We start from the raw sequence: 24,200 nt of genomic DNA, 5'->3' as shown, positions 1-24,200 counted from the left end.
AGTATCCAATCAAATTGGTCAGGCAAGACTTTCCCTTAGCAAAATCATGCTGTGTCCGAGACCTTGTCTAGATGATCCTGCAGTGCTTCTTTAACCAGTGCCTCCATTAATTTTCCTGGAATAGAAGTTAAACTAACAAGTCTATAATTACTTGTGTCGCCCTTTGATCCTCCTCCTTTGTGAATTGGAGTCACATTTGCACATCTCCAGTCCATGGGCACCTCCTCTGAGTCCAAAGAAGCTCTCATAATTATGGCTAAGGGTTTGCTTACTTCCTTTGCTGCCTCCTCTAATATAACTGGATAGATCCCGTCCACCCCGGGTGCCTTTTTATGTTTATCTTCAGCAATTTCTCCTCCACTTTCCTCTCAGTTATTACAAAATCATCTAGCTCACTGCCAGTGTTTAACTCACCTCTGGCATTCTCCTCCATGAATAACTCCTCATGGGTAAATGTAGATGCAAAATACTCATTTAGTTTGTTAGCCACCTGAGCAGAATCATCAATAGTTGAACCATCAATATCCATTGGACCAATCTGATTCATCCCTTTCCTTCTAGAGTTTACATAGGTAAAGAACTCTTTGTTGAGTTTCTTTGTATCCTTTGCCAAGGATTTCTCATAATCTGCCGTTGCCTGCCTAATCTCCTTTGTGACTTGGTTACAGACCAGCTTATATCTATCGTAGGCTTCCATGTCATCCATTAATTTATATGTATCCCATGCATTTTTCTTCTCTGCCGTATGTCTCATTAGTTCATCTGACATCCATTTGGGCTTAAACCTTGAACAATATTTCTTAGTTGGTATGTAAAGCCTAGTAGCTTCCAAGATAAATTCTTTGAATGCTTCCCATTTTGAATTTGCTGTTGGTAACATCGTCAGTTGGTCCCACCATATAGAATTTAAATACTGTCTCAGACCACCGTAATTGCTTTTACAAGAGCAAAAATCGTTCTCTTTACCCCTGATGGTAGTTACCTCTTTGAGTAAATCCCACTTCAGCACACTGTGATCACTGCCACCTAGTGGTTCCTTTATCTTCAGATTCTTAATGCATGAAGAATCACTACTGATAATCAGATCACAAGTATTACTCCCATTAGTTGCCTCCCGAACATGCTGATGTAGAAAACAATCATCCAATAAATCCACAAAAGCTTTGCTAGTGTGTGAGTGACCAACCCACAAATTCCAGTCAATATCTGGGAAGTTAAAATCCCCCATTATAAGACTCTGTGATTTACTGGCCTACTCTATTTCCCTATACAGTTTCTTATTATACTCATAAGTGTAATTAGGTCTATAACACACTCCTACTCTCAATTGTGATCTCCCAATGCTTATGTCACACCAAACTGACTCGACACTGCACTGCCCAGCGATGTCGAATGGCTTCACTTCCTTGGATTTTGTGTGTTTCTTAACTAATAGCATAACCCCTCCTCCCTTTCTATCATGTCTATCCTTCCTGTACACATTGTACTCTCCAAATTCCAGTTCTGCCTTCCTTATATCTGTGTGACACCACGTCTCTGATATCCCAACAATATTTGCCTTTGATGTTCTTAGCAATACCTCAAATTCATCAAATTTATTTACCAAACTCCTAGCATTGGTGTACATGCAAGTATACATGCACCTGTTCCTATTCTTAGCTACATTAACACAACCCATGTTTACTTGTACTGCAATGACTCCCAGCAATCTCTGAAATATCCTGCATCTTGTTTTCCAGGCTGCTGCTCATTCCAATAGAAGCAGTGCAAGAATCACTTTCACCTCTGCCAGTGGCTACTGTTAGTCCTTGTATCTTCCCAAGCTAGCAGTTTTCTGACCCACCTAACGCTGCCTCGATAGCATCAGCAAATATTCTTGCACCCTTTCTATTTAAGTGTATTCCATCCCTGTAGAAGCAGTCTCTCCTGTTAACAAGTACAGACCAGGCTGAAAAAAATTCTACCCCTTGAGCCTTGTACAATCTTTCCAGCGCCGAATTGATTGACAAGGCTCTCATCATATACTCCCTCCTATCGTGTCTGGGCAGAATTGCAGTTACTTTCGAATTGAACCCTAATTCACGGCTTTTTTTTCAATGGTGACCTGTAATTGTGCCAGTCTCCTACTCTTAATATCATATATGCCGTGTACAACAATATCACCTTTTGTGCCATTGAAAGATGATATCTGCTCTACAACGTCATCACCTTTGCCCCTGACAGACATACCCTGGTTCTGTTCCACCTATCCCTTTTACACAGCATGTTCCCTGTTTCCCTGACAATAGAGTCACCAACAACTACTAGTTCCTGTGGGACCAGTGTATTCTACCTTGGGGGTTGCCACTGTGTTGCGTGATTAAGTGCAAGCTCTGGCATTGATGTGGGCAGCTGAGAGCTTAATGGGCCCCTCAATTTAGATCCTTCGAAGGCATCCACCCTGTCCTTCAAGCTGTCATAAAGGCCCATAATAACGCTGAGTTGTTGCCTCATTTCCTCACACTCCTTACATCATGCACACACAGACATTCCCCCCCCCGGCAATATCATGTCCCATATCTGATTGCTCCACAAACATCAAGCAAGCAGTGCATTTTGAAAGGCTGTGATTCAGAGGGCAACTGCCCCCCACCCCAGTTCTCAATTAGAAAAACTATTGGAGAGGATGGATAGGTGAAATGGTTTTTTTTGGCTGAATCTGTATAAGCTTGCTTTCTTGCATCATTTGCCACTATTAATACTAAAATACTTTGTTTTATTGTTCTCAATGACAAAACAAATTGGCAAATAGAAATATTTCTAACCAACCTTAAATTTTTCCTTCCAATTTTTTTTCCTGTCTAGAATCTTGACTTCCTCAGATTTATTATATAAATTATTATATTAAATAAATATAAAATATTATATTTATATTATTAATTTATTATATTTTAGTTTATTATATCCACTTTATTTTACTTAAATATCAACTTTAAAATAGTGATAAATGCATATAACAGCAAAATATGTTCTATTTAACTATGAAAGTATATACGATTGCACAGGGGTTAGATTAGTTAGGCTGATTTATTGCCTGAAAACCGGAGAAATCCAAAAACTAGCAACTTTCAACTCCTGAAGGTTGCTGGTTTTGGAATTCTGTACCTATACCTACATCTTTTTGTTTTCTTAATTAATTCTATAGCTATATCTTGAATCCTGTAAATAAACTGATTTTGAATTCAGTGTATCGATTTATGCATAATTTTCACAAATTCTTCATATATGAATTTTTCTTACCATTCCTCAATTTTAGGTAATGGGCAATGTTAGTGAATTTCAAAATGCAGTCAAATTAGTGCTGGAATATGTCTCGTTTGATAAGGATAGCACTGTTCAGGTCTTTGAAGCTAATATAAGGTAAGGAAATAAATTGCAGAAGTAGACTGTTTAGGGAAGGGACTGTTTATACTTGCAGCCTTCATTAAGGCTGCAAGTATAAAATGCCTTGTTCCTATATTCAATTAGATTGGTTGCTTATTCAAATTCTTCCAAAGTTTTATTACAAGACATTTATTTCCATAATGCATAGAGCTTAAAATTAATTCATCCGATAGCAAGAGCTTGATTTAACATCTATAAGATGTGTGGGGATACATTGTTTTACCAGCCTTTTTTTGTGTAGAAGTATAACAGCCATAACCCAAGAAAATCCCATATACAGTAGACTTGCAGAATAACGGCACCTTTGGGGATTCAGGGTGCCATTATTTTTCCATTATCTAGAAAGTTTTATTTTTAATATATTTAATGCAGAAATAATGAGGCAATTTTATTAAGTGCACATAAAAAACATAAACATATTGACGATCCAATGGTATATTCTATCATTAATACATTCCTGCTTACTATTTTCTTTATTATATCAAGTTTGGTCAGCACAGTGGTATATCACCATCTTCTCCACACCAGGTGGAAAAGCCCTGGTCCGAATTCTATCGATGAAGTGAGGAACTTTTATGGGCTTTTTTCACTCCATGGCTGAGTTAGTCAGTCTCGGGTGTAGATAGCAAGGTTCCCCCCCCCCCAGAAACTGGGGTTTTTCGTCCAGCAAAAACAGGCAAATCGAACAGATAACACATACAATTTACAGACCCAATACACATGGGCATACGAATTAACTTTCCAGGTGACCCTAATATAATTCACTGGTGTGCAAAATTTAAGAACCAGTCAGGTTTTCACCTGTAGCTTCTCATAGGGGTGGCCTGGATATGGGAAAAGCATACCAAAGGAACCTCGTGAAGTACAGAAATAATGAAGGAAACAACACCGACACAAAACAGAAACAAAACGGTACAGAGGGACTTCATTCAAAAATGGCAATATAGCACCGGCTGCCATGATACAGATGCATCATTGCCAAAGATGGAACAAAGGGAAGAGATGGTCCTCAGTAGGAGATCTGGCCACCCCTAATGTCTATGCAGCTTTGCACCGCCTGTCCATACTTAGAACAATGTTGTTGATAATTTCTTGCAGTAACATCATCCATTCCTCTGTCAGTGGCGTCTTCAGCTGGTGAACATTTTCTGGTGGGTGTAGACGTGCCGCTAGGTGTCTCCCCAGAGCGTCCCATATGTGTTCGATCGGATTTAGATTGGGAGAAATGGGCAGGCCAATCCATACGAACAATGTCCTCACTTTCCAAAAGCTGCAGTCAACAGCATATCAACAGCTGCAGTGCGATGGGGTGTGGCGTTATCATCCATAAACACGAACTTGGGGCCAATGGCACCTCGGAACAGATGCACATGGGGAAGGATTACCTCAGTACAGTAGCTTGCACTGGTTACAGTATTGCCTTCCAGTATCTGGAATTGTGTATGTCCCTCCAAGATAACGTCTCCCCAGACGAGAACACCTCAACCACCATATCGATCCCTTTCAGTGATGTTTGCGGAGCGATACTGTGTGCCAATCTCTCACCAGATTAGCTGATGTCCAGAATCGCTGCTGAGACTGAATCTACTCTCATTACTAAAGAGTACCTTAAGTAAAGATTTTGTGTTTGTAACCTTTAGAAATAGTGTCGTCCTTAAGTTTTGCATACCAGTGTAGTTTGGATTAGCATTAGTAGAGGCATATTAGTAGAAAGCAGGCTTATACAGCAACGGCCAAAAAAATAAAATAAATAAAATAAAATATATCTGTATGATATTTATTAACTTTAGGAGCCACAGTAAGGGGTTTTTAATTTAAAATAAATGTAAAACAGCAGTATAATCCGAGATATAAGTACAGAATTCACTTTCAAAATGGCAAACTTAAACAAATACAGTAATTGCATGAATTGCCGTTTTCTTTTTTCGGCTGTGCTGTTTGTCTTGCAATTTAATGAACTAATTCATAGTTAAAGAAGCCTTGTGCTTCAAAGCAATCTTAGTATTTGCCTATACGTGCACTCCTGTTTTCTGTTCTGTTCTGTTTGTTGTATTGCATACTCCAGTTGATCTTTTGTCTACAGAAACTTGAATCCATGCTTGTTGACTTCCCACAGAGACTAAATAGTTACTGTGAAAAAACAAGAGAAAACTGTTCTAAGTAGTTTGTATGTTGCTCCCTTGTTCTCTTTCATAGGAAATTCATAGAATTGTGATAAATGAATTTTTATAAGAAAATTGTTGGTTTTATAGAAATTCGCTGAAAAATAATTTGTAGCTGTGAACGTAAAACTTCATATTCTTTTTCTTTTTTTTCAAAAAAAGAAAAAAATATTAATACATGACTGCTTTATAAACGTTTGGTAAAATTGTGAATAAATGCGATGGTTTTATAGAAAATTCTTTAAAAAATAACTTCTTCTAGCGTTATAACCCGAGGTGGGTCTTAGCCTTCTCAACGATGTTCCACCAGTAAGCCCTCCCAGAAGTCAAAGTTCTCCAACGTCTTATTCTCATGGTCTTTAAGTCCTCTTCTATGTCATCCATCCATCTTTTCTGTGGTCTTCCTCTATCCCTCCTACCGATAGGTTTCCATTCCATTATCCTCTTAGTTGTTCTGCTGTCATCTATTGTCATAACATGTTCCAACCAGGCAAGTCTCTGGTTCTTCACAAATCTGATGTCTACACCCTGAATAAGATTGTCAAGTTCGTGGTTCATTCTGATCTTCCAGGATCCATCAACATCTTGTATGGGCCCAAAGACGTTTTGCAAAATTCTACGCTCGAACACTCTCAACAACCGCTCATCTTTACTCGTTAATGTCCAAACTTCACAACTGTATTAAAACTGTATTAAAAACTTCATAGTTTTTAATACAAGATTATTAAAAAAATATTGGTTTTTTCATATCTTCTATTATTATTATATTGGCGCCTCCGTAGCCAGGTGGGAAGGAGCAGCAGTGCGTAGCACATGCTTCTTGATTAGACCGGGGTTCGAGCCCGTCACCACCAAATGTGGAAAGGTCAGGGAATGACCACCGCATATCCCGGAGCAATATGGCCTTAGTTGCTAATGCTCCTAAAATCCAAAAATAACATAATATAATATCTTCTATTAAGCTGTGTGGGTCATTTTTTGTAATGCACTAGGAAGTTTTTGGAGCATCTGGTGTATTATCTTGTTGCTTCTGTTTTACTAGCTGTGACTGGATGGCTGCTGAGGCTATGCTATTAGTATTAGTATTGTAAAATTATGAGAGGAAACAAGGTTTTGCAGTGTTAGTGGGGTGCAAAAGGGGATGTAAACAGTGCCCACCTTCATATTATATGTCTATTTCTTTTAAGTATTTGTCCAATTCCACCTTAAATTTAGATACAATTAAGACCATGGGAACATGATGAAGAACTACTATACAGAAAGTTGTAGAACTACAGGAATATCCTATTAGAAAATCCCCAGAGAAAAGAAAGGCCATAAGCAATTATGTGGAATGTGTTGTTAGGGTTACAAAAAACTTCAAATTCTTACTTTTTTTTTTTGTATGCTAATGCTGCTAGGAGTATAGTCAATAAATTTGGATGAATTTGAAATACTGATTAAATTAACTATGTTGGCATAATAGGAATATCCCCATCTCTTCCCTAATGCCCATCTCTTTCATCATGCAGTATGACTGATGACTTTTGAGGTTATGATGAACATCATGGCAAGATCCAATCTTCCTTACATTTCTAAGGTATACAGCCCTAAAACGGTGTTCGCAGGCCAGCCGCTAGTTAGTACACCGGACCGAACCTATTGGTAACTCTCTAGGAGGCTTCCGGATCAGCTAGTGTGTAATCTTGCTACCTCTACTCTGCCAGATAGTGACTGGAGGGAGTCCGAGTAGTGTATATGTGGGGAGGCATTGTCGAGGCCACGCTATGTCAAGGATCTGGGTATATTTTTACCATGTAAACGCCATATCCAAAAATTTCATTACTTCATACAGCTTGCCCCACCCACTTTTTCTTACTATTGAATACACCATGAATTGTCAAACTAATAGAGCAAGCTTATCTGCGAAAAGATCTAAACCTCCTAAACACTTCCTAGTTCATTTCACAAATAAACGTGGTCTCAATTCTAATCTCAACGATGTTCATTTCCACTTGCAGTCTGCCAAACCCCATGTACTTTTTCTGACAGAATCTCAGTTATTGGTTGATTCAACTACAGCTTATCTCAGTTGCCTAAATTATTCACTGTATGATTCCTTTCACCTCAAAGGTGGTACTTCCTAGTTCATTTCACAAATATACGTGGTCTCAATTCTAATCTCAACGATGTTCATTTCCACTTGCAGTTTGCCAAACCCCATGTACTTTTTCTGACAGAATCTCAGTTATTGGTTGATTCAACTACTGCTTATCTCAGTTGCCTAAATTATTCACTGTATGATTCCTTTCACCTCAAAGGTGGTACTTGTGCATATGTCCGTTCCGATATTCCCTGACAGAAATTTGGTAATTTGGAATCTCCTCATTTCGATCTTCTCTGGCTTAAAATCTCTCTACCTCATTGTGTTAAATTCATCTGCTGTCTCTACCGTTCTCTCAACTCCACTAATCACTTGGAGCTCTTTGACTTCCTCTTTGCAACTTGACTTTCTCCAGTCCAAATTTTCTTAAGAGTGAGATAATTTTCCTTGGTGATTTTAATGTTCACAACTGCAGCTGGCTTCCGTTTTCTAGTCACACCGACCCAGCTGGTCAAGATGCTGAGGCTTTTGCCATTTATAATGACCTTGCACAGATTGTACATTTACCTACAAGAATACCAGACAGTCCTAACCATACAGCCAACACCCTTGATCTTTTTCTCACAAACAACCCTTCTAAGTACACAGTCGAATTAAATGGTCCTTTAGGTACCTCAGATTACAACTTGGTGATTGTCTCTTCTCCAATGGAGCCTTTATCTCACGGCTATTCCCAACCTTGTATCGTTTGGCATTACAAGAATGCAAAACTTCTGATGCCAACGTTTGCTCTGATCGTGTCAGAAATTATTCTTGTAGGAATGGAATCCTTTATTCCACACTCCACTTTAAAATGTCGTCCTTTATCTAAACCTTGGTTTTCCAATAAATGTGCTAAGGCTGTTCAAGAGAAGAATGTTGCATATCGTAATTGGCTTGTTTCTAATTCTTCAGTTTCATTTTCTGCCTACACCAAAGCTCGCAACAATTGTAAAGCAGTTATTAATCAGTCCAAACTAGAGTTTGAACAGGCGAGCATTCTGGTCTCTTGCCAAAGCTATTGGCCGCAACTTTTGCCCATCTCTGCTCCCACCTCTGTCCAAACCAGATGGTTCTGTTGTCACTTCAGCCAAGGATAAAGCATCCCATTTTTCTTCCAACTCATGTATTAATGATCTTCGTAAAACACCTCCCACCATTCCCAACACGCTCCATTCAATGCCTCCTGTGGTCTTCCGTCAAGAGGATGTCAGAAGGATTTTGACGAATCTTGATGCTAAGAAAGCTCCAGGTCCTGATGGTATTTCTCTGCTTGTTCTCAAAACCTGTGCTCCTGAACTTACTCCTGTTGTTTGCCACAAATTTGCTCATATCCATCCAGTTCCTAAAAAGGTGACAAGTCCCTCCCATCCAGTTATCGTCCCATTGCAACTACTTCTATTCTTTCTAAAGTAATGGAGAAATCAATTAACCACCAACTCTTAAAGTACCTAGAAACTGTCAGTGTTGATCCACTGGTGATATTCTGGCTTGGCTTATGTTACCCATTTATGGACAAATTCAATGGAAAAGTTCGGTAAAACACAAGCAGTTGCTCTTGACATCTCAAAGGCTTTCGATCATGTTTGGCATAAAGGTCTTCTAAACAAGCTTCCATCTTATGGTTTGCCAACTGTTTTTTGTAATTGGTTATCCAGTTTTCTCTCTGATCGCTCAATGAAGGTGATGGTAGATGGCTCTGCCTTCTAACTTCTCTACTACTGCTGGTGTCCCCCAAGGTTCAGTTCTTTCCCCCACTCTTTTCCTCCTGTATATTAATGACCTTCCATCGACTGGAAATCCTATCCATAGTTTTGCTGATGATAGCACATTGCCTCCCACTTTTCATTTTGAGAAACCTTGTCCTGTTCAATCAGCTTCAATTTCTCGAAAATCTGCTACCAATTCCTTAAATGCCGATCTTCAGGTAATTCTCCAGTGGGGCAAAGACAACTTGCGCACATTACAATATTTGTAATGTGCTCTGCATATAAAAAACTTGGTTTCCTCTTTTGATCTCAGCGTTACTTTTCTTCCAAACAGCTGTTCACTCTGTGAAAATCTGCCCTACCATGGAATATTGTTCCCACATCTGGGGTGGTGCCCCCAAAACCTCTCTCAGTTAGGTTAATTAATGACTCCTCTCTAATAGAGTCTCTCCACTCTCTGTCTCATAGATGTACTGTTTCTGCTGCATGCCTTTTCTACAGATACTTCCATGGGCACTGTTCTTCTGGATTGGCTTCTATAATTCTTGCTCTTTCTTTCAAAACAGTCCGAACACGTGCCGCCACCAGCCAACATCCATTTACTGTCCAACTTCAAACTCACTGAAGCAACTTTTCATCTTCCTCATTTATTCATTCAGTTGCCGTCTTCTGGAACAACCTTCCTTCTTACGTATTTCCTGAAAATTAGTCTACAGAAGTTCAGGTCAACAAATATGTTCTTTCATCTTCTCAACTCCAATCCGAGCACGGTACTAAGTACTATAGGTTCTAATACCTCTTGTGTTTGGGGTTTTCATAAAATAAAAAAATATATATCAGAAATGTGGTGTCATTCTAATATATATTGGATGCACAAGTTCATATGATAAATGCAATGTTTACAGGAAAAATGCCCATAACAGAAGAAGAGGAACCATTATGTTTTTAATTGCAAAGCACATAGGTTCAATAAGGGGATATCCTATAGATATAAAATATTTCTATAGTACTAAAATATTGATTCTGTCTGATGTGACCTTATGTGACAGGGCAAGCAAAATTGATAATGTGCCATAGACCAATTGAGTGATGAATGAATATGATGATAGTTTATATAGATAAATGTATCTATATTATTATGGGGTACTTAAAATTTTCCAGCGAAAGACTGGGACCTGTGGGTGAGTCACTATCACATCAGTAGTATATTTCTTGATCAATTAGATAACTACTTCTTATATCAACCTGTGAATAATACCACTTGAGAACAGTATTGACCTTGTTTTTATTAAGGATTCAACTGATGTTGAGAACTTTTTCATTATAATGGTTCCTTAGGACCACTAATGGGTAGTAATCATAATGTGGGACATTTCTAAAGGGATATCTGTTGCCAAGGGTAAAAGGGAAAGTTTTTTTTTTAATTTTTACGGGACGTTGATGGTCATGGCCTTAGGCAGAATAGTTGGAGAATTTAATAAGTGCATATGGGAAATGCTCAAAGAAGTAATTGTAGAAGCTATTTGTACTTTTATACTTTTAAAGTGGTAACTGCAAAAGCCACCTATTCTCATGACAAGAACATGATTGCCCATGTACTTATTATATAAATTTTTTGCAAAAATTAATATAATTAATAAAATATAATTATTATATTGTAACTCACTGTTTTTAATATAATTTACCTGTGGAACTTTTGGATTTTATAAACCACTGTAGCTTTCTGTTCAGGAATATGCCATTTTGTTATTTTTGTTTCTTTCTGTTGGCAATAAAGGAATTGAAAAAAAAAAAAAAAAAAAAAAAATTACCAACTGTGAATTATACAGCATTGTGATTTTTATTCGAAAATTTGAATTATTTGAACTGCATTCAAAAATTGAAACTGACTCTATCGGTTTCTTTGGCAGTAAATTTTCTCATTAGAATATTCCAGATTTTTCATAAGGTATGAATTACAGAATATTCTGACCTACTGTAGTGTTCACACAGTAATAAGAAATAGTTGTATTATGAGGTGCTTGAGCCTTATTCTTTAGCTTAGGCCATGGTTTCTCAAACTAAGGATTGTGATAATGGGCACCGGCAGGATATTTTGCAAGGTGGTGTATATGGGAATGTGTATGATGAGTTTACATAGAAAAAGAATTGATGGCAATGAAGATTTTATGAACGCAACTATATTGAAATTTGCAGAGAAGCTGAGAATATCGCAATTTTTATTTAAAGATAATGACAAAAATTAATAGGGTCTAATTTTTTTTTAGTTTTGATAAATTATTCGAATTAATGTTTTACTTTTTTTGTAAAATTTTGTATTGTTTTAATGTTTCAATAAATTAATGAAAATATTAAATTGTGTATTACTTCGAAATCCAAGGTGATGCACTTGGACCACCTTGCACCATGCTGCCGTTTTCCATGGTTGTTACACCTCGGATGATTGTGAACAGCTTAGAAGAGAAGGATCATATATTTTTTTTAACATTGAAGTGTAACTTCTGAAGACTTCTTAACATTAAAATCTGACTGAACTTCTGCAATAACATCTTTACTTTAAATAAAAATTCACTTTGTTACAAATTGTTGATGATTTGATTGAATACAGTGTTATTTGATTGACTGTTTTTTTTTCTCATTTTTTTCAGAATTCTTGGATCACTTCTTTCGGCTCATTTATTAATGACAGATCATAACCAGCCATTTGGAGACCTCATGCCAGATGGTTATAATAATGGCCTTTTACTTCTAGCTCATGATCTGGGGAATCGTTTACTCCTAGCATTTGAAAACACAAAGACAGGGATACCCTATCCAAGAGTAAGTAGCTTTATGCCTTTTGCAGAAAATAATGATAGGGAGTACTAGATTTATCTCTTTGTAAGATTTATCTCAGAAGATAATATTCCCTATATTTAATTTATTCAGTAATTAATCTCCAGTGTTAGCTCTGTTTAGCAATGTAGACAATTTCGGGCCAGTGCCAGTAATAGTCAGGCTAGTGGCACTAGGACACAGTAGAGTTTAGAGGGGATGAGAACAACTCTCAGTTCTCACTCCTCTAGACTGAGACTGTGCACTACTAGTTTATTTTTAGTTTAAATCAGTCATCATCATCATCGGCCATTTTCAATCCACTGCAGGATGAAGGCCTCTCCAGCAACTTTCCAGTTCCTTCTGTTTTGAGCACTGGCCATCCATTTACTACCCACAAACTCATGAATTTCATCTATCCATCTCTGCCTTTGTCTTCCAGGTTTTCTTCTAGCTCCTCTTAGATACCATTCTGTTATTTTCTTAGTCCATCTGTCATCATGTCTTTGAGCTATGTGTCCTGCCCAAGACCATTTTAGTTCTTTAGTTTTGATAAGAATGTCCTTTACTTGAGTTTACTGCCTAATCCATGTGTTTCTCTTCTTATCTAACAGTCTGATTCCCAATATAATTCGTTCCATTCTTCGCTGTGTAGTTCTCAGCTTCTCTTCCATTCTTTTGGTGAGTGCCCAAGTTTCACTTCCATAAGTCATGGTGGGGAGTATACATTGGTTCATTATTTTATGTTTCAGACAAACTGGAATATTGCTCTTCAGTATGTGACTATATTTCCTGAATGCTATCCATCCAAAATTTATTCTTCTCTTGACTTCTAGACATTTATCATTATTACAGCTAATAACTTGTCCCAGATAAGTATATGACTCCACCTTTTCAATTACTCCTCCTTCAATCATTATTTCCCTTTCCGTGGCATACTTGTTCATCATTACTTTTGTTTTAGCCATATTCATCTTTAGTCCAAAATCCTTACTAACTGTGCATAACTGATTAAGATTTTCTTCTAATTCTTTGGGATTGTGGCTTATGACCACAATGTCATCTGCAAATCGTAAATGGTTTAGGTACTCTCCATTCACATTGACTCCTTTCTGTGACCAGTCTAATCTTCTGAAAGCTTCCTAAAGGGCAGCAGTAAACAGCTTCGGAGATATTGTCTCCCCTTGTCGAACTCCTTTCTCGATTTTAAATTTCCTACTGTCTTTGTCTAGTCTAATAAAGGAGGTAGCATTCTCATATATTTTCTTCAAAATCATATGTGGGGTATTTATGCCTTGTCTTTCCAGTGCCTGAAACATTGCCTTATGCTGTATGGAGTGAAATGCCTTTTCATAATCCACAAATGCCAGGCATAATGGTGTTTTATATTCATTTGCTTTCTCCATTAGCTGTGATATTACGTGAAGGTGATCCATAGTTGAGAATCCAGTCCTAAAGCCAGCTTGCTCTTTCGGTCGATTCTCATCAAGTATTCTTTCTAATCTGTTAGTAATGACCCTTGTGAACAACTTGTAGATGTGGGATAACAAGCTAATTGGTCTATAATTTCCAATTTCTGATTTATCTCCTTTCTTATGCAGCAAAACTATGATTGCATTATTCCACTGCTTAGGCGTCACACCTTTTTTAATGCACTTTGCATTAGCATTAGTAGAGGCATATGATGCAAGAAAGCAAGCTTATTCAGCATCAGCCAAAAAAAAACAAAAAAAAAAACAACCACTACTCCCATTTCACCCCTCCGTTCGTTCGAAATACCTGTCCAGCTGAGCCTTAAATTTGTTTAGGCTATCAACTTCAACAACAAGAGATGGGAGTCTATTCCACAAACCAACTGCCCGCTGGCTAAAGGCAAATTTCCGCACATCTATCCGACATCCGTCCTTCCTCAATTTGAATTTATGCCCTCTCAGGTGATTATTCTGAGCAAGAGGAAGAATCCCATCGGCATTGAGCATGCTGAAGCCATTCAAAGCCTTATACACCTCTATAAGATCACCTCGCCGATGCCTAGTCTCCAGGCTCTGTAATTTGCAAAACTTAAGCCTTTCTTCGTAAGAGCAACCCTTTGTTCCATTCACTAATTTTGTTGCCCTTCTCTGTACTCGTTCCAGCAGCTCTACATCCTTCTTGAAATGAGGCCTCCAGACCTGTATACAGTACTCAAGGTGTGGCCTGACCAATGCCTTATACAAGAGAGTAATCACATCCCTGTCCCTGCTAGAAAAATTCCTGTATATCATTGACAAGACACCATGAGCTACTCTTGCAGCTCGTCTGCACTGCTCAGAGAACTTCATATCTGCCTGCACAATTACCCCCAGGTCCTTTTCATTCTCTACCACTGTCAGCGTAGTACCACAGAGTTGATATGTTGATGTGGGGTTACTGTTTCCCATATGTAGTACTTTACATTTGTCAATGTTAAACTTCATTTGCCACCTCTCAGTCCATCTGCTCAACCTTTCCAGATCCTGTTGCAGCAGCATAGTATCAGTAGTGTCCTTAACAACCCTGCCAACCTTGGTATCGTCTGCAAACTTGGACATTAAGCCTGATACACCATCATTAGTATCATTTATAAATACAGAAAACAACAATGGACCCAACACTGAACCCTGAGGAACTCCACTAATAACATTAGTCCACGTTGAGCAGTGTCCATTGATTACCACTCTCTGTCTTCTGCCACTCAACCATCCCTTTATCCATAGCAGCAATTTGCCTCGAATGCCACACTTCTCCAATTTGTGCAGCAGTCTTCCATGCGCAACAGTATCAAAAGCCTTTCTAAGATCCAAATATATAATATCAAAGTTATTCCCTGCATCCAGTTCTTTTGTGACTACATCATAGTATCCAATCAAATTGGTCAGACAAGACCTGCCGTTAACAGAACCATGCTGTGTCTGAGCTATAACTGAATTCTTGTCCAGATGATCCTGCAGTGCTTCTTTAACCAGTGCCTCCATTAATTTTCCTGGAACCGAAGTTAAACTAACAGGTCTATAATTACTTGTGTCAGCCTTTGATCCTCCTTTGTGAATTGGGGTTACACTTGCACATCTCCAGTCCATGGGTACCTCCCCTGAGTCCAAAAAAGCTCTCATAATTATGGCTAGGGGTTTGCTTACTTCCTTTGCTGCCTCCTTTAATATAACTGGATAGATCCCATCCACCCCGGGTGCCTTTTTTATGTTTATCCTCAACAATTTCTCATCCACTTTCCTCTCAGTTATTAGCAAATAATATAGCTCACTGCCAATGTTTACTTCACCTACGACATTCCCCTTCCTGAATAACTCCTCATGTGTGAATGTAGATGCAAAATACTCGTTTAGATTGTTAGCCACCTGAGCTGGATCCTCAACTGTTGAACCATCAACATCCAGTGGACCAATCTGATTCATCCCTTTCCTTCTTGAGTTTAAATAGGTAAAGAACTCTTTTCTGTTTTTCTTTGCATCCTTTGCCAAGGATTTCTCATAATCTGCCTTTGCCTGCCTAATCTCCTTTGTGACTTGGTTACAGACCAACTTATATCTATCATAGGCTTCCATGTCACCCATTAATTTGTATGTATCCCATGCATTTTTCTTCTCTGCCATATGCCTCATTAGTTCATCTGACAACCATTTAGGCCTGAACCTTGAACAATATTTCTTGGTTGGTATGTAAAGCCTGGTAGCTTCCAAGATTAGTTCCTTGAATGTTTCCCATTTTGAATTTGCTGTTGGTAACATCATCAGTTGGTCCCACTGTATAGAATTTAAATACTGTCTCAGACCATCATAGTCGCCTTTACGAAAGCAAAAACCCTTCCCTTTACCTCTGATGGTAGTTACCTCCTTGAGTAAATCCCACTTCAGCACACTGTAATCACTGCCATCTAGTGGTTCGTTTATCTGCAGATTCTTAATGCATGAAGAATCACTACTGATAATCAAATCAAGAGTATTACTCCCTCTAGTTGCCTCCCGAACATTGTGAAGAGCCTTGCCAGTTTTGTGTTATGTATCTTCCTCCTAATTTTAACAACTCTACAGTAACTTCATTTTCCCCCAGGGCTTTCTGATTCTTCATTTTCTTCAATGCGTGTTCTACCTCATCAGGAAGAATATTGGGTATGTCGTATGTGTTGCAATCCATCTTCCCCACTGCTGGAATCATTCCCTCGCTCCTTGTATAATTCTCTATAGTAGTCTTCTGCTATTTGAATTATGCCTTCTCTGCTATTTATAAGTACACCATCACTATTCTTCAGGTTCATTTGTCTTTCTGTATTACTGCTGATTTAAATCCTTTGTTTTCCCTTAATGCTTGTTCTACTTTTCTTGTGTTAAGTCTTTTTATGTCCTCTCTGAGTCTCTTTCTAATGGCTTTGCATAACTCAGTATATTCAATTTTTCCTTGTCAGTGTTTATCTTGCTCTTCATTTTTCGCCTTCGGTTCATCATAACAAGTGTTTCTTGACTAATTTTTTCTTCTTTGGATTTCTTTTTCCCTATAGGTTTCTTGGGCTTTATCACTTTCAGAAAGTTGTAATATTCCTCGTCGATATCTTGGTCCTGAGCAGTCTGCAGAAGTTCAAACTTGTTCTTAAGTTCCAGTACATACTGCTTTTTCTCCTCTTCTGTTATCTCAAAGACCTTTGTATTATTTACTCCAGTCAGTTTTTTTCCTTTCCTTTCTTACATTTATATCAAGTGTACACCTTACTATTCTGTGATCACTTCCAACATTTACCTTATTCAGGACGGTAACATCATTCACAATATATCTTCTGTTAGTGAGGATGAAGTCGATTTCATTAGTTGTTAATCCATTTGGTTGTTAATCGCTTTGTTATCCAGTTGTTAATCCATTTAGTTTAAATCAGTATGTAGTGCTTAATTGTATAAGTAGGACATGGCTTCAGTCTGTGCATAACATTTAGCATTGTTATGTACAGGCTGTTAACATCTGCACATGAACGAGGCAAAAATTCAAATCAAGGAAGGATGGTTGCAGAACAACTTCTAGCAATCAGCCACCTTATTTTTTTTGCCAATGCTGTATAAGCTTGCTTTCTTGCATCATTTGCCACTGCTAATGCCAATCCTTTTTTGGGATCTTGTTGGTAGGAAGCAAACACTGAGTGAATGCACTTAGTAGAAACTTATTTGCTCAATGCTGTTTAGATTGAGGGTGTTTTGTAGCTCTCTAGTAGACCTTTGCCCTCAGTTCACTGAGTGTTTAAAGTTTCTACAACATCAAAAAAAAAATTAAAAAAATCAAACATCCCATTTATTGTGAATATTTCTCATCATTCGATTGTCAGGTCATTCACTTAGTGTGTACTTCTTCACTGCAATGAGATCACAAAAAGGTTTGAATTTATGGCATGGGGAAAGCCATACATATTAAATAAATAGCAATATACTTCTCCATTGGTGCATTTCATTTTTATTTAAAATGCATAGTGAATACCAAGGCACTCGTGAAGAATCTGCACAATATGAGATCAATACACTTAGTTCTATGCAGTGCTGCATACAAACTGAGGCTATGCCTTACTTATACAATTTAACTCCAGGGGATGACAGGGTCACATCTGAATATGGGCTTGGCACACCCAGGGTCCTGAGCTGGATATCATTTTTCTTGTGATTTCTCTCTCTCTCTCTCTCTCTCTCTCTCTCTCTCTCTCTCTCTCTCTCTCTCTCTCTCTCTCTCTCTCTCTCTCTCTCAGGGTAATTCATATATTTTTTTTTTTCATTGGTGCAGCATAAGCCTCAGGCTTCCTTGCACCCACCATATGGCTAAAATAATTGTTTTATAGCTAGGGTTACCATACCTCCTGATGTGACTGGAATAATTCTTGTATTTGAGCTCTTGTCCCAGTCAGTCCATAACTTTTTCCCAGTTTGTAATTTTTTATCCTCTATTTTTAACTTTCTTTCTCAGTGTTTGAAATTTTGCATCACTGTTGTGCTTGATATTGTCAAGTTACATTAACTGGTAGGGAAGTTCGACTTTAACAAGTGTAAGGCCAACTGCCACTTTGTCTGAGTTTGTCACTGCATTTGCATGTAACATTGCTTTGTGCCTGTTGAGTGTTGTGGCTTATTTTTTCTCTGAGAACAACAGTTATTTTTAGTACGAGTTTCAGTAATTATGACATGTCAAAAAGAAAGTGTGAAGTTCCTGATGAGATGAAAACAACTGTATTGGTGGCTGGAACAACGTTGGATGTTACAAATTGCAAATTTTACAGGAGAGCCAATTTAATGGGAACACAATAAAAGCTACATAGTTGTCAAGGAAATCTCACATCCAACGTTTTTCCATTGTAATAAACGTTTTCCAACAAAGGCAAAAAAAAGAAATAGAATTTTTTTTTTTTTTTTGAAATTTTTAATAAAAACACAGAGGAAAGTTTAATATTGTCCACAATTACATTGAACACTTACATTAGAATTCGATAAAAAAACATCGAATCAAGTGAAATGAAATTTAAAAAATTAAAATTAAAAATCAGAAATAGCACACACATCAGATCCAAACATTAAAATCGGATATTCTCATGCACTTGGAATATTTTCATAAAACTCGCGGTATGTAGGGTCCATTAAGTATTTTGTCATGTCCATAAGATCTTTCTTTTTCGCTTTTGAGATTGGAAGAGGGGCTGAGTATAATAGTGGTAGTTCACAGTACTTAATCACCTTCGGTTTCGCTGGGAAAACAGGGTCATGGTGCCATGGCCTCAACGTGTTGTGTGTCTCTCTTAAGTTGAGAGTAACTGGGTCATCTGCAGTCATCTTCAACCACACGTACTGAGTGATCTTCATTTCTGTCTTGATTTTTCTGGGGGCAATATAGTTGAGATCTTTGAAGTCGGCCTGGCTCATTTCAGTGATCATGAAAGGTCTGTTTATCTTGGCATTTGCAATGACTGACTTCCAGTCTGAAGGGACAAGAGGTTTGGCCTTTTTTTTAGCACGCTCAATAAGTGCAAAGTCCCTGTCACAGGGCAAAAAAACTGTGCCCCGTGATTAAAAATTTTTGATGTATCTCAGTGAAGTAACGTAATGATATCAAGTACCGGTACAACTTAATGATGTTCCAGTTGTTATTCTGACCTGTGCAGCGGTCAGACCACACAATCAGTTTTCTTTCTTGGCCAATGGGTAGAGGCTCGTATGATGAGGTCACATATTTTAATATGCACGATCCAATTTCTTTAGATCCACGCTTGGCTAAGCTTTCATGCCATAAGAGCATGTTAGCCTCATTTTCTGTCATATTGTGAATGCACAAGTTGTACGTCGAATATTGGCGCTGATAGTAAATATCAGAGTGCGTTAACATGGGCGTAAATAAAATCTGTTGTAAGTCAATGCAAAGTGTGACGAAATTCGCATTTTTTGAATCATTGGCAAGGGTTTTATATGCTTGGTCAGCCTTCTTGTGATGAATAAGACTTTCTTGTTCAATCTTATTCCGCTCTTCTTCGTTGTGAGCTAGGATCAGGCGGGCACAGTTTTTATCGCACTGTTTGCAAGTATCTGACCGCGGTGCACCAAATCGCAAATTGAACTCTCTTTTGAAAATTTTTCTGTACTTTGTGGAATTTGCAGGACTGTCAGGGTACTTTTCTTGAAATAGGTGATACATTTTAGTTAAGTTTAAGTCAGGGCTCAAAAAAAGTTTCGATGAAGCATTTCTACTGTAGTGACTAACTTCAGTTGGGAAAGAAGCAATATGCTGTCTGATATTTGAGTTTACAGCTGCATCAACAGCATGTGGACGGCCGAAATGCAATCCCCTTTTATCTTTCAGTGCGACCTCCCCGTCTTTCATTTTTTGTTGTAATATCTGTACTCGTCTCAGGGAAATAGTAAATGCGTTGCAAAATGTCTTCTGCAAACAGGCTTCCCATTGAGACTATAATCAAAACCAGCCAATCGTGTTGAAGTCGAATCTGTTTTATTTGGAAGTCTTCTTTTTGGCTCTCGTAAGTTAATTAACTTGAGCAGCAAAAGGGTTTGTTCATTGTAACTTACCTCGTGAAACTGTCGGAATAAATCAAGGACCCATGGAAGGGTGAGGTCACTGCACCCTGACTTCTTGCACTTTGGTAAACAACCTCGAGGACTGGACGGTGGCTTTTTATCTGGAACAACTTTTCCCGTACGCCGATTCACGTAACTTTTACCACTGTCTTTCAAACATTTACGCTTTTTGTCTTTCCACTCCGCAATGTTCAACACCCGTTTACGATTGTTAATACTGTCTAAGTCACTATTAGATACCTGCATTTTAGCAACAAACTTGACAGAACTGAAACCAAAATGAATTGTAACCTCTGGCTCACTATTACACATCCAACGTTGCTCCACAACCTGAAATCGAGACATGCCCTCTTTAAACCGATTTATCACTATCTACCGGTGAGTTTGAGAACTAAAACTTTACACATTTTGATTCAGCAAGTCACAACCAATGTTATTCCACAAAAAAAAGACTTTGCCAAAATAGTCACATCCAACGTTGTTCCAGCCATCAATTCAACTATTCTTTTTTAAAAGAAGTGGTTGCTAATCATGATGAATGTTCAGTGTATATTAAAATTCTAAGTAAACCCTGGTGGACATTTCTGCATCAAAGCCCATCTGTGAATTGCAAGGCATAAATCATTTGTAGAAACAATGATATCCTGCTCTTCACTTATTTCACAGTTTTCATGAATATTTTTGTCAGTGATAATATTTTTGATATGTTGTGTAATATGCAATATATTTAAAATAAATAATACAGCGCACACTAATTATTGTAATCATGATAATGTTATCATTTTTATGACATCCTAATCAAATGTATACATAGAAAAATTGCTGCGTATCATAATCAGGCTTTGGTTTGTGTTATTGCTTCTTTTGCCTCATCATGGTTTCTGCATGTGCAGCAGAAGTGATTGCATAACATCCCGATTTGTTCTTGAATTCTGACACTTTGTGTGGCTGTTTACTGATGTTGCTTCTTACAGTTTTTCAGTTTCCAGTGGCATTACTCTGAAAGAAAGTATTGTACTTCTACTCTACATGTGGCTGTTTTACAGTAGAGCATTAACCTTTTTCTAATTCTTGATTTTAATATTTTCTTTATTCGTTTTTAATGGTTTGTATGGATTTCCAGAAAGATAACATTTTCATTTTTATTGATAACTTTCTTAAAGAAATAGTAGACAGTCAAATTAAAGTATTTTATATTGCTTAATTTTCATATTTTCTTTCTATGCACTTCCTTTTTATGCACACATTTTCACTGTGCATTAAACAACACTGAACAGCTGCATTCTTCTTCCATTAGTTATTGTTACCAGTAGTTTATTGTTATCATTTTAGCTGAATCCCAAAGTGATCACAATAAGTAGCATCCACTGTATTTATAAAAAGCAAGATTATGGATTGGGTGGGGGGGGGGGGTTGAAAGGGTTGTTCTGATTTTACATTGGCTTCACATGTTGCCCCTATATAATATATGAAGAATAGCACATTGTGTGTGTGTCACCACTTCCTTAATGTAACTTCCCAGAATTCCAGGATTACAATTTGGAGATTTAAAAATATGGTAACCCTATATGAGGCCTTTGCCTTTAATTCATTAGTATTTAATCTTATTTAGCCCCTGAGAAAGAGGCCAAAATAGACAATGTAACATGTGACATTCTGTAATTTAGTTAAAATGCATTATTTTTTCTCTAGTATGATGTGTTCTTTTGATTATTTGCGAGTTTTGCAATGCAGAACATACCTTTACATAAAGTCAGTCTTTATATAAAATGATCTTTTACGGATACGTCATTATCAGTTATTGTTAAGGCTTCTATTTCTGAATCAGTAAGAAGTGGAATGAACTACCAGTTCTGATTTGGGAGCTAGTTAAATGAATTAAAACTTAAAAGGGTAATTATTTGGAGAGTATGAGTCTATCTGCATTATAGATATGGTTTGTATGTCTGTGGCTTACCATCATTGCCAAGACTCATTAGCTCTATTTTGACATTGATAATGATTTTGATTATTAATACTTTTCACTTTTATCCTTAAAGAAAATGGCTGGAATTCTTGTTTTCTTGAAATGAAAACAACTGTCTCTGAAGAGTGTGTGCCTGCGCATGCACGCACACGCGCACCTACTTTCATGGCACTCCAAAGACTGGCTGAGTGCACATATTTAAACCAAACAGATATGTATTAATTCAATTATCCCATCTTCCTGTATATAAAAACACTGCTTCTTTCAATGCCATTTACAAAGGTCCAAAACATTTTTATTCTACTATGTATAAACAAAAATAAGAAGACAAAAATAAGAAGACAAGCAATTTATTCATAAAAGTTTTAAAGGAATCAGATTCTAATTGGAGAGGGTATGGTGGAAGGAGAAAGAAATATATATCACCAAGTAGTTGCATATTGTCCACTCAATTCTGTTAGTGATTATTATGTTATTAAGGTATCTCCATTGCTCAACTCTGCACATTTTAGCTTTTCATTTCATTTAAGCCCACTCCATTCCCCTTTTTTTTTATTATGACATTAAGTTCTTATAAGAATTTATTATCATAATAAATTTTTAAGTTTAAGAATAATTTACAGTCCTCTGAAGTTCATTAAAACAAGAGTTTATTATTTATATAATTTTACAATTAAAATATTAAAATAATTATAATTTCAGGTTAATTTGAGGCATGGAGTACCAAAGGACAGTGCTACTCATACATGTACTGCTGGGGCTGGTTCACTGTTGTTAGAATTCGGTATGCTTAGTCGCCTTTTAGGAGATCCTGTATATGAAGGAGCTGCAAGACGAGCTGTAAAGTCATTATGGCAACTTCGTGCCAAAAGTACTGGTCTCTTAGGTTAGTGTTGTATTATGAAAATTAGCATTAGTAGTGGCATATGATGCAAGAAAGCAAGCTTATACAGCATCAGCCAGAAAAAAAAAACACTTCCCATTCACCTCTCCATTCGCTCCAAAGATTTGTCCAGTTCTTGAATTTATTTAAGCTATCAACTTCCACAATGACAGATGGAAGTTTGTTCCAGCAATCAACCACTCTGCTGGCTAAAGGCAAATTTCCACACATCTATTCTGCAACTGTCTTTCCTTAATTTGAATTTATGCCCCCTCAAATGCATAATCTGAACAAGAGGAAGAATCCCATCAGCAATTAACTTGCTCAAACCATTCAAAGCCTTAAACACCTAAATCAGATCACCTCGCAGGTGCCTAGTCTGCAGGTGCTTCAGTTTGCAGAACATAAGTCTTTCTTGGTAAGAGCAAATCTTTGTTCCAGCCACCAATCTCCTTGCCCTTCTCTGTACCCGTTCCAATAGCTCTAAAATCCTTCCTAAAATGAAGCCTGCAGACCTGTATGCAGTACTCAAGGTGTGTGGCCTGACCATTGCTTATACCAGAGGTGGCCAAAGAGTCTATTGCGATCTACCAGTCGATCACGGCTTTAATTTCGGTCGATCACGACGAATTTTAAATACTGTATACAGTCATCTCTCGATTTTCGCGGTCAGATATACTACCAAAATTTTATATTATGCAGCGGGTTTACCTACCTGCCCGTTATTTTATTTATTTATTTTTTTATGAACTTCAAAAATAGGAATGAAGAGCAGATTTTTAAATTTTATTTTTGTTTTTTTTGCATGATTGAAGATTTCATTGAAGGAGAAACACATTTCACCACAATAACATAAATTCCAAAAAAAATTCCAGCTGTCGGTATTATTGCAAATGCAATAAGGTTGAGTTTACTACCTGTTTATAATTTGATTGCACTAACAGAAAAGCCGAATAAACCAGAAAGTGTAAATTGTTTTTATTATTTTATGGCCGTGACCTCCAGAAATAGCTTTAGAGAAATATCACAAAGGCATTCAAAAC

General features: G+C 37.4%; 1 protein-coding gene across 1 annotated transcript in view; it reads left to right on the top strand.

Annotated features, from left to right (window-relative positions):
- The window catches only part of LOC150086310 (ER degradation-enhancing alpha-mannosidase-like protein 1), a 96,447-nt gene that overhangs the window by 23,037 nt on the left and 49,210 nt on the right, over positions 1-24,200 (top strand). The window contains exons 3-5 of the mRNA XM_090373826.1: positions 3,296-3,399; positions 12,065-12,236; positions 22,977-23,160. Coding sequence (XP_090229952.1) covers positions 3,296-3,399; positions 12,065-12,236; positions 22,977-23,160 — 460 coding nt within the window. The remainder of the gene's footprint in view (positions 1-3,295; positions 3,400-12,064; positions 12,237-22,976; positions 23,161-24,200) is intronic.

The sequence above is a fragment of the Mastigoproctus giganteus genome, chromosome 5 (genome assembly GCF_048544385.1).
Source record: "Mastigoproctus giganteus isolate SK-2022 chromosome 5, ASM4854438v1, whole genome shotgun sequence".
In the NCBI taxonomy this organism is placed as follows: Eukaryota; Metazoa; Arthropoda; class Arachnida; order Uropygi; family Thelyphonidae; genus Mastigoproctus; species Mastigoproctus giganteus.
The sequence above is the reverse complement of the archived record's forward strand: the minus strand, read 5'-3'. Positions and strand labels throughout refer to the sequence as shown.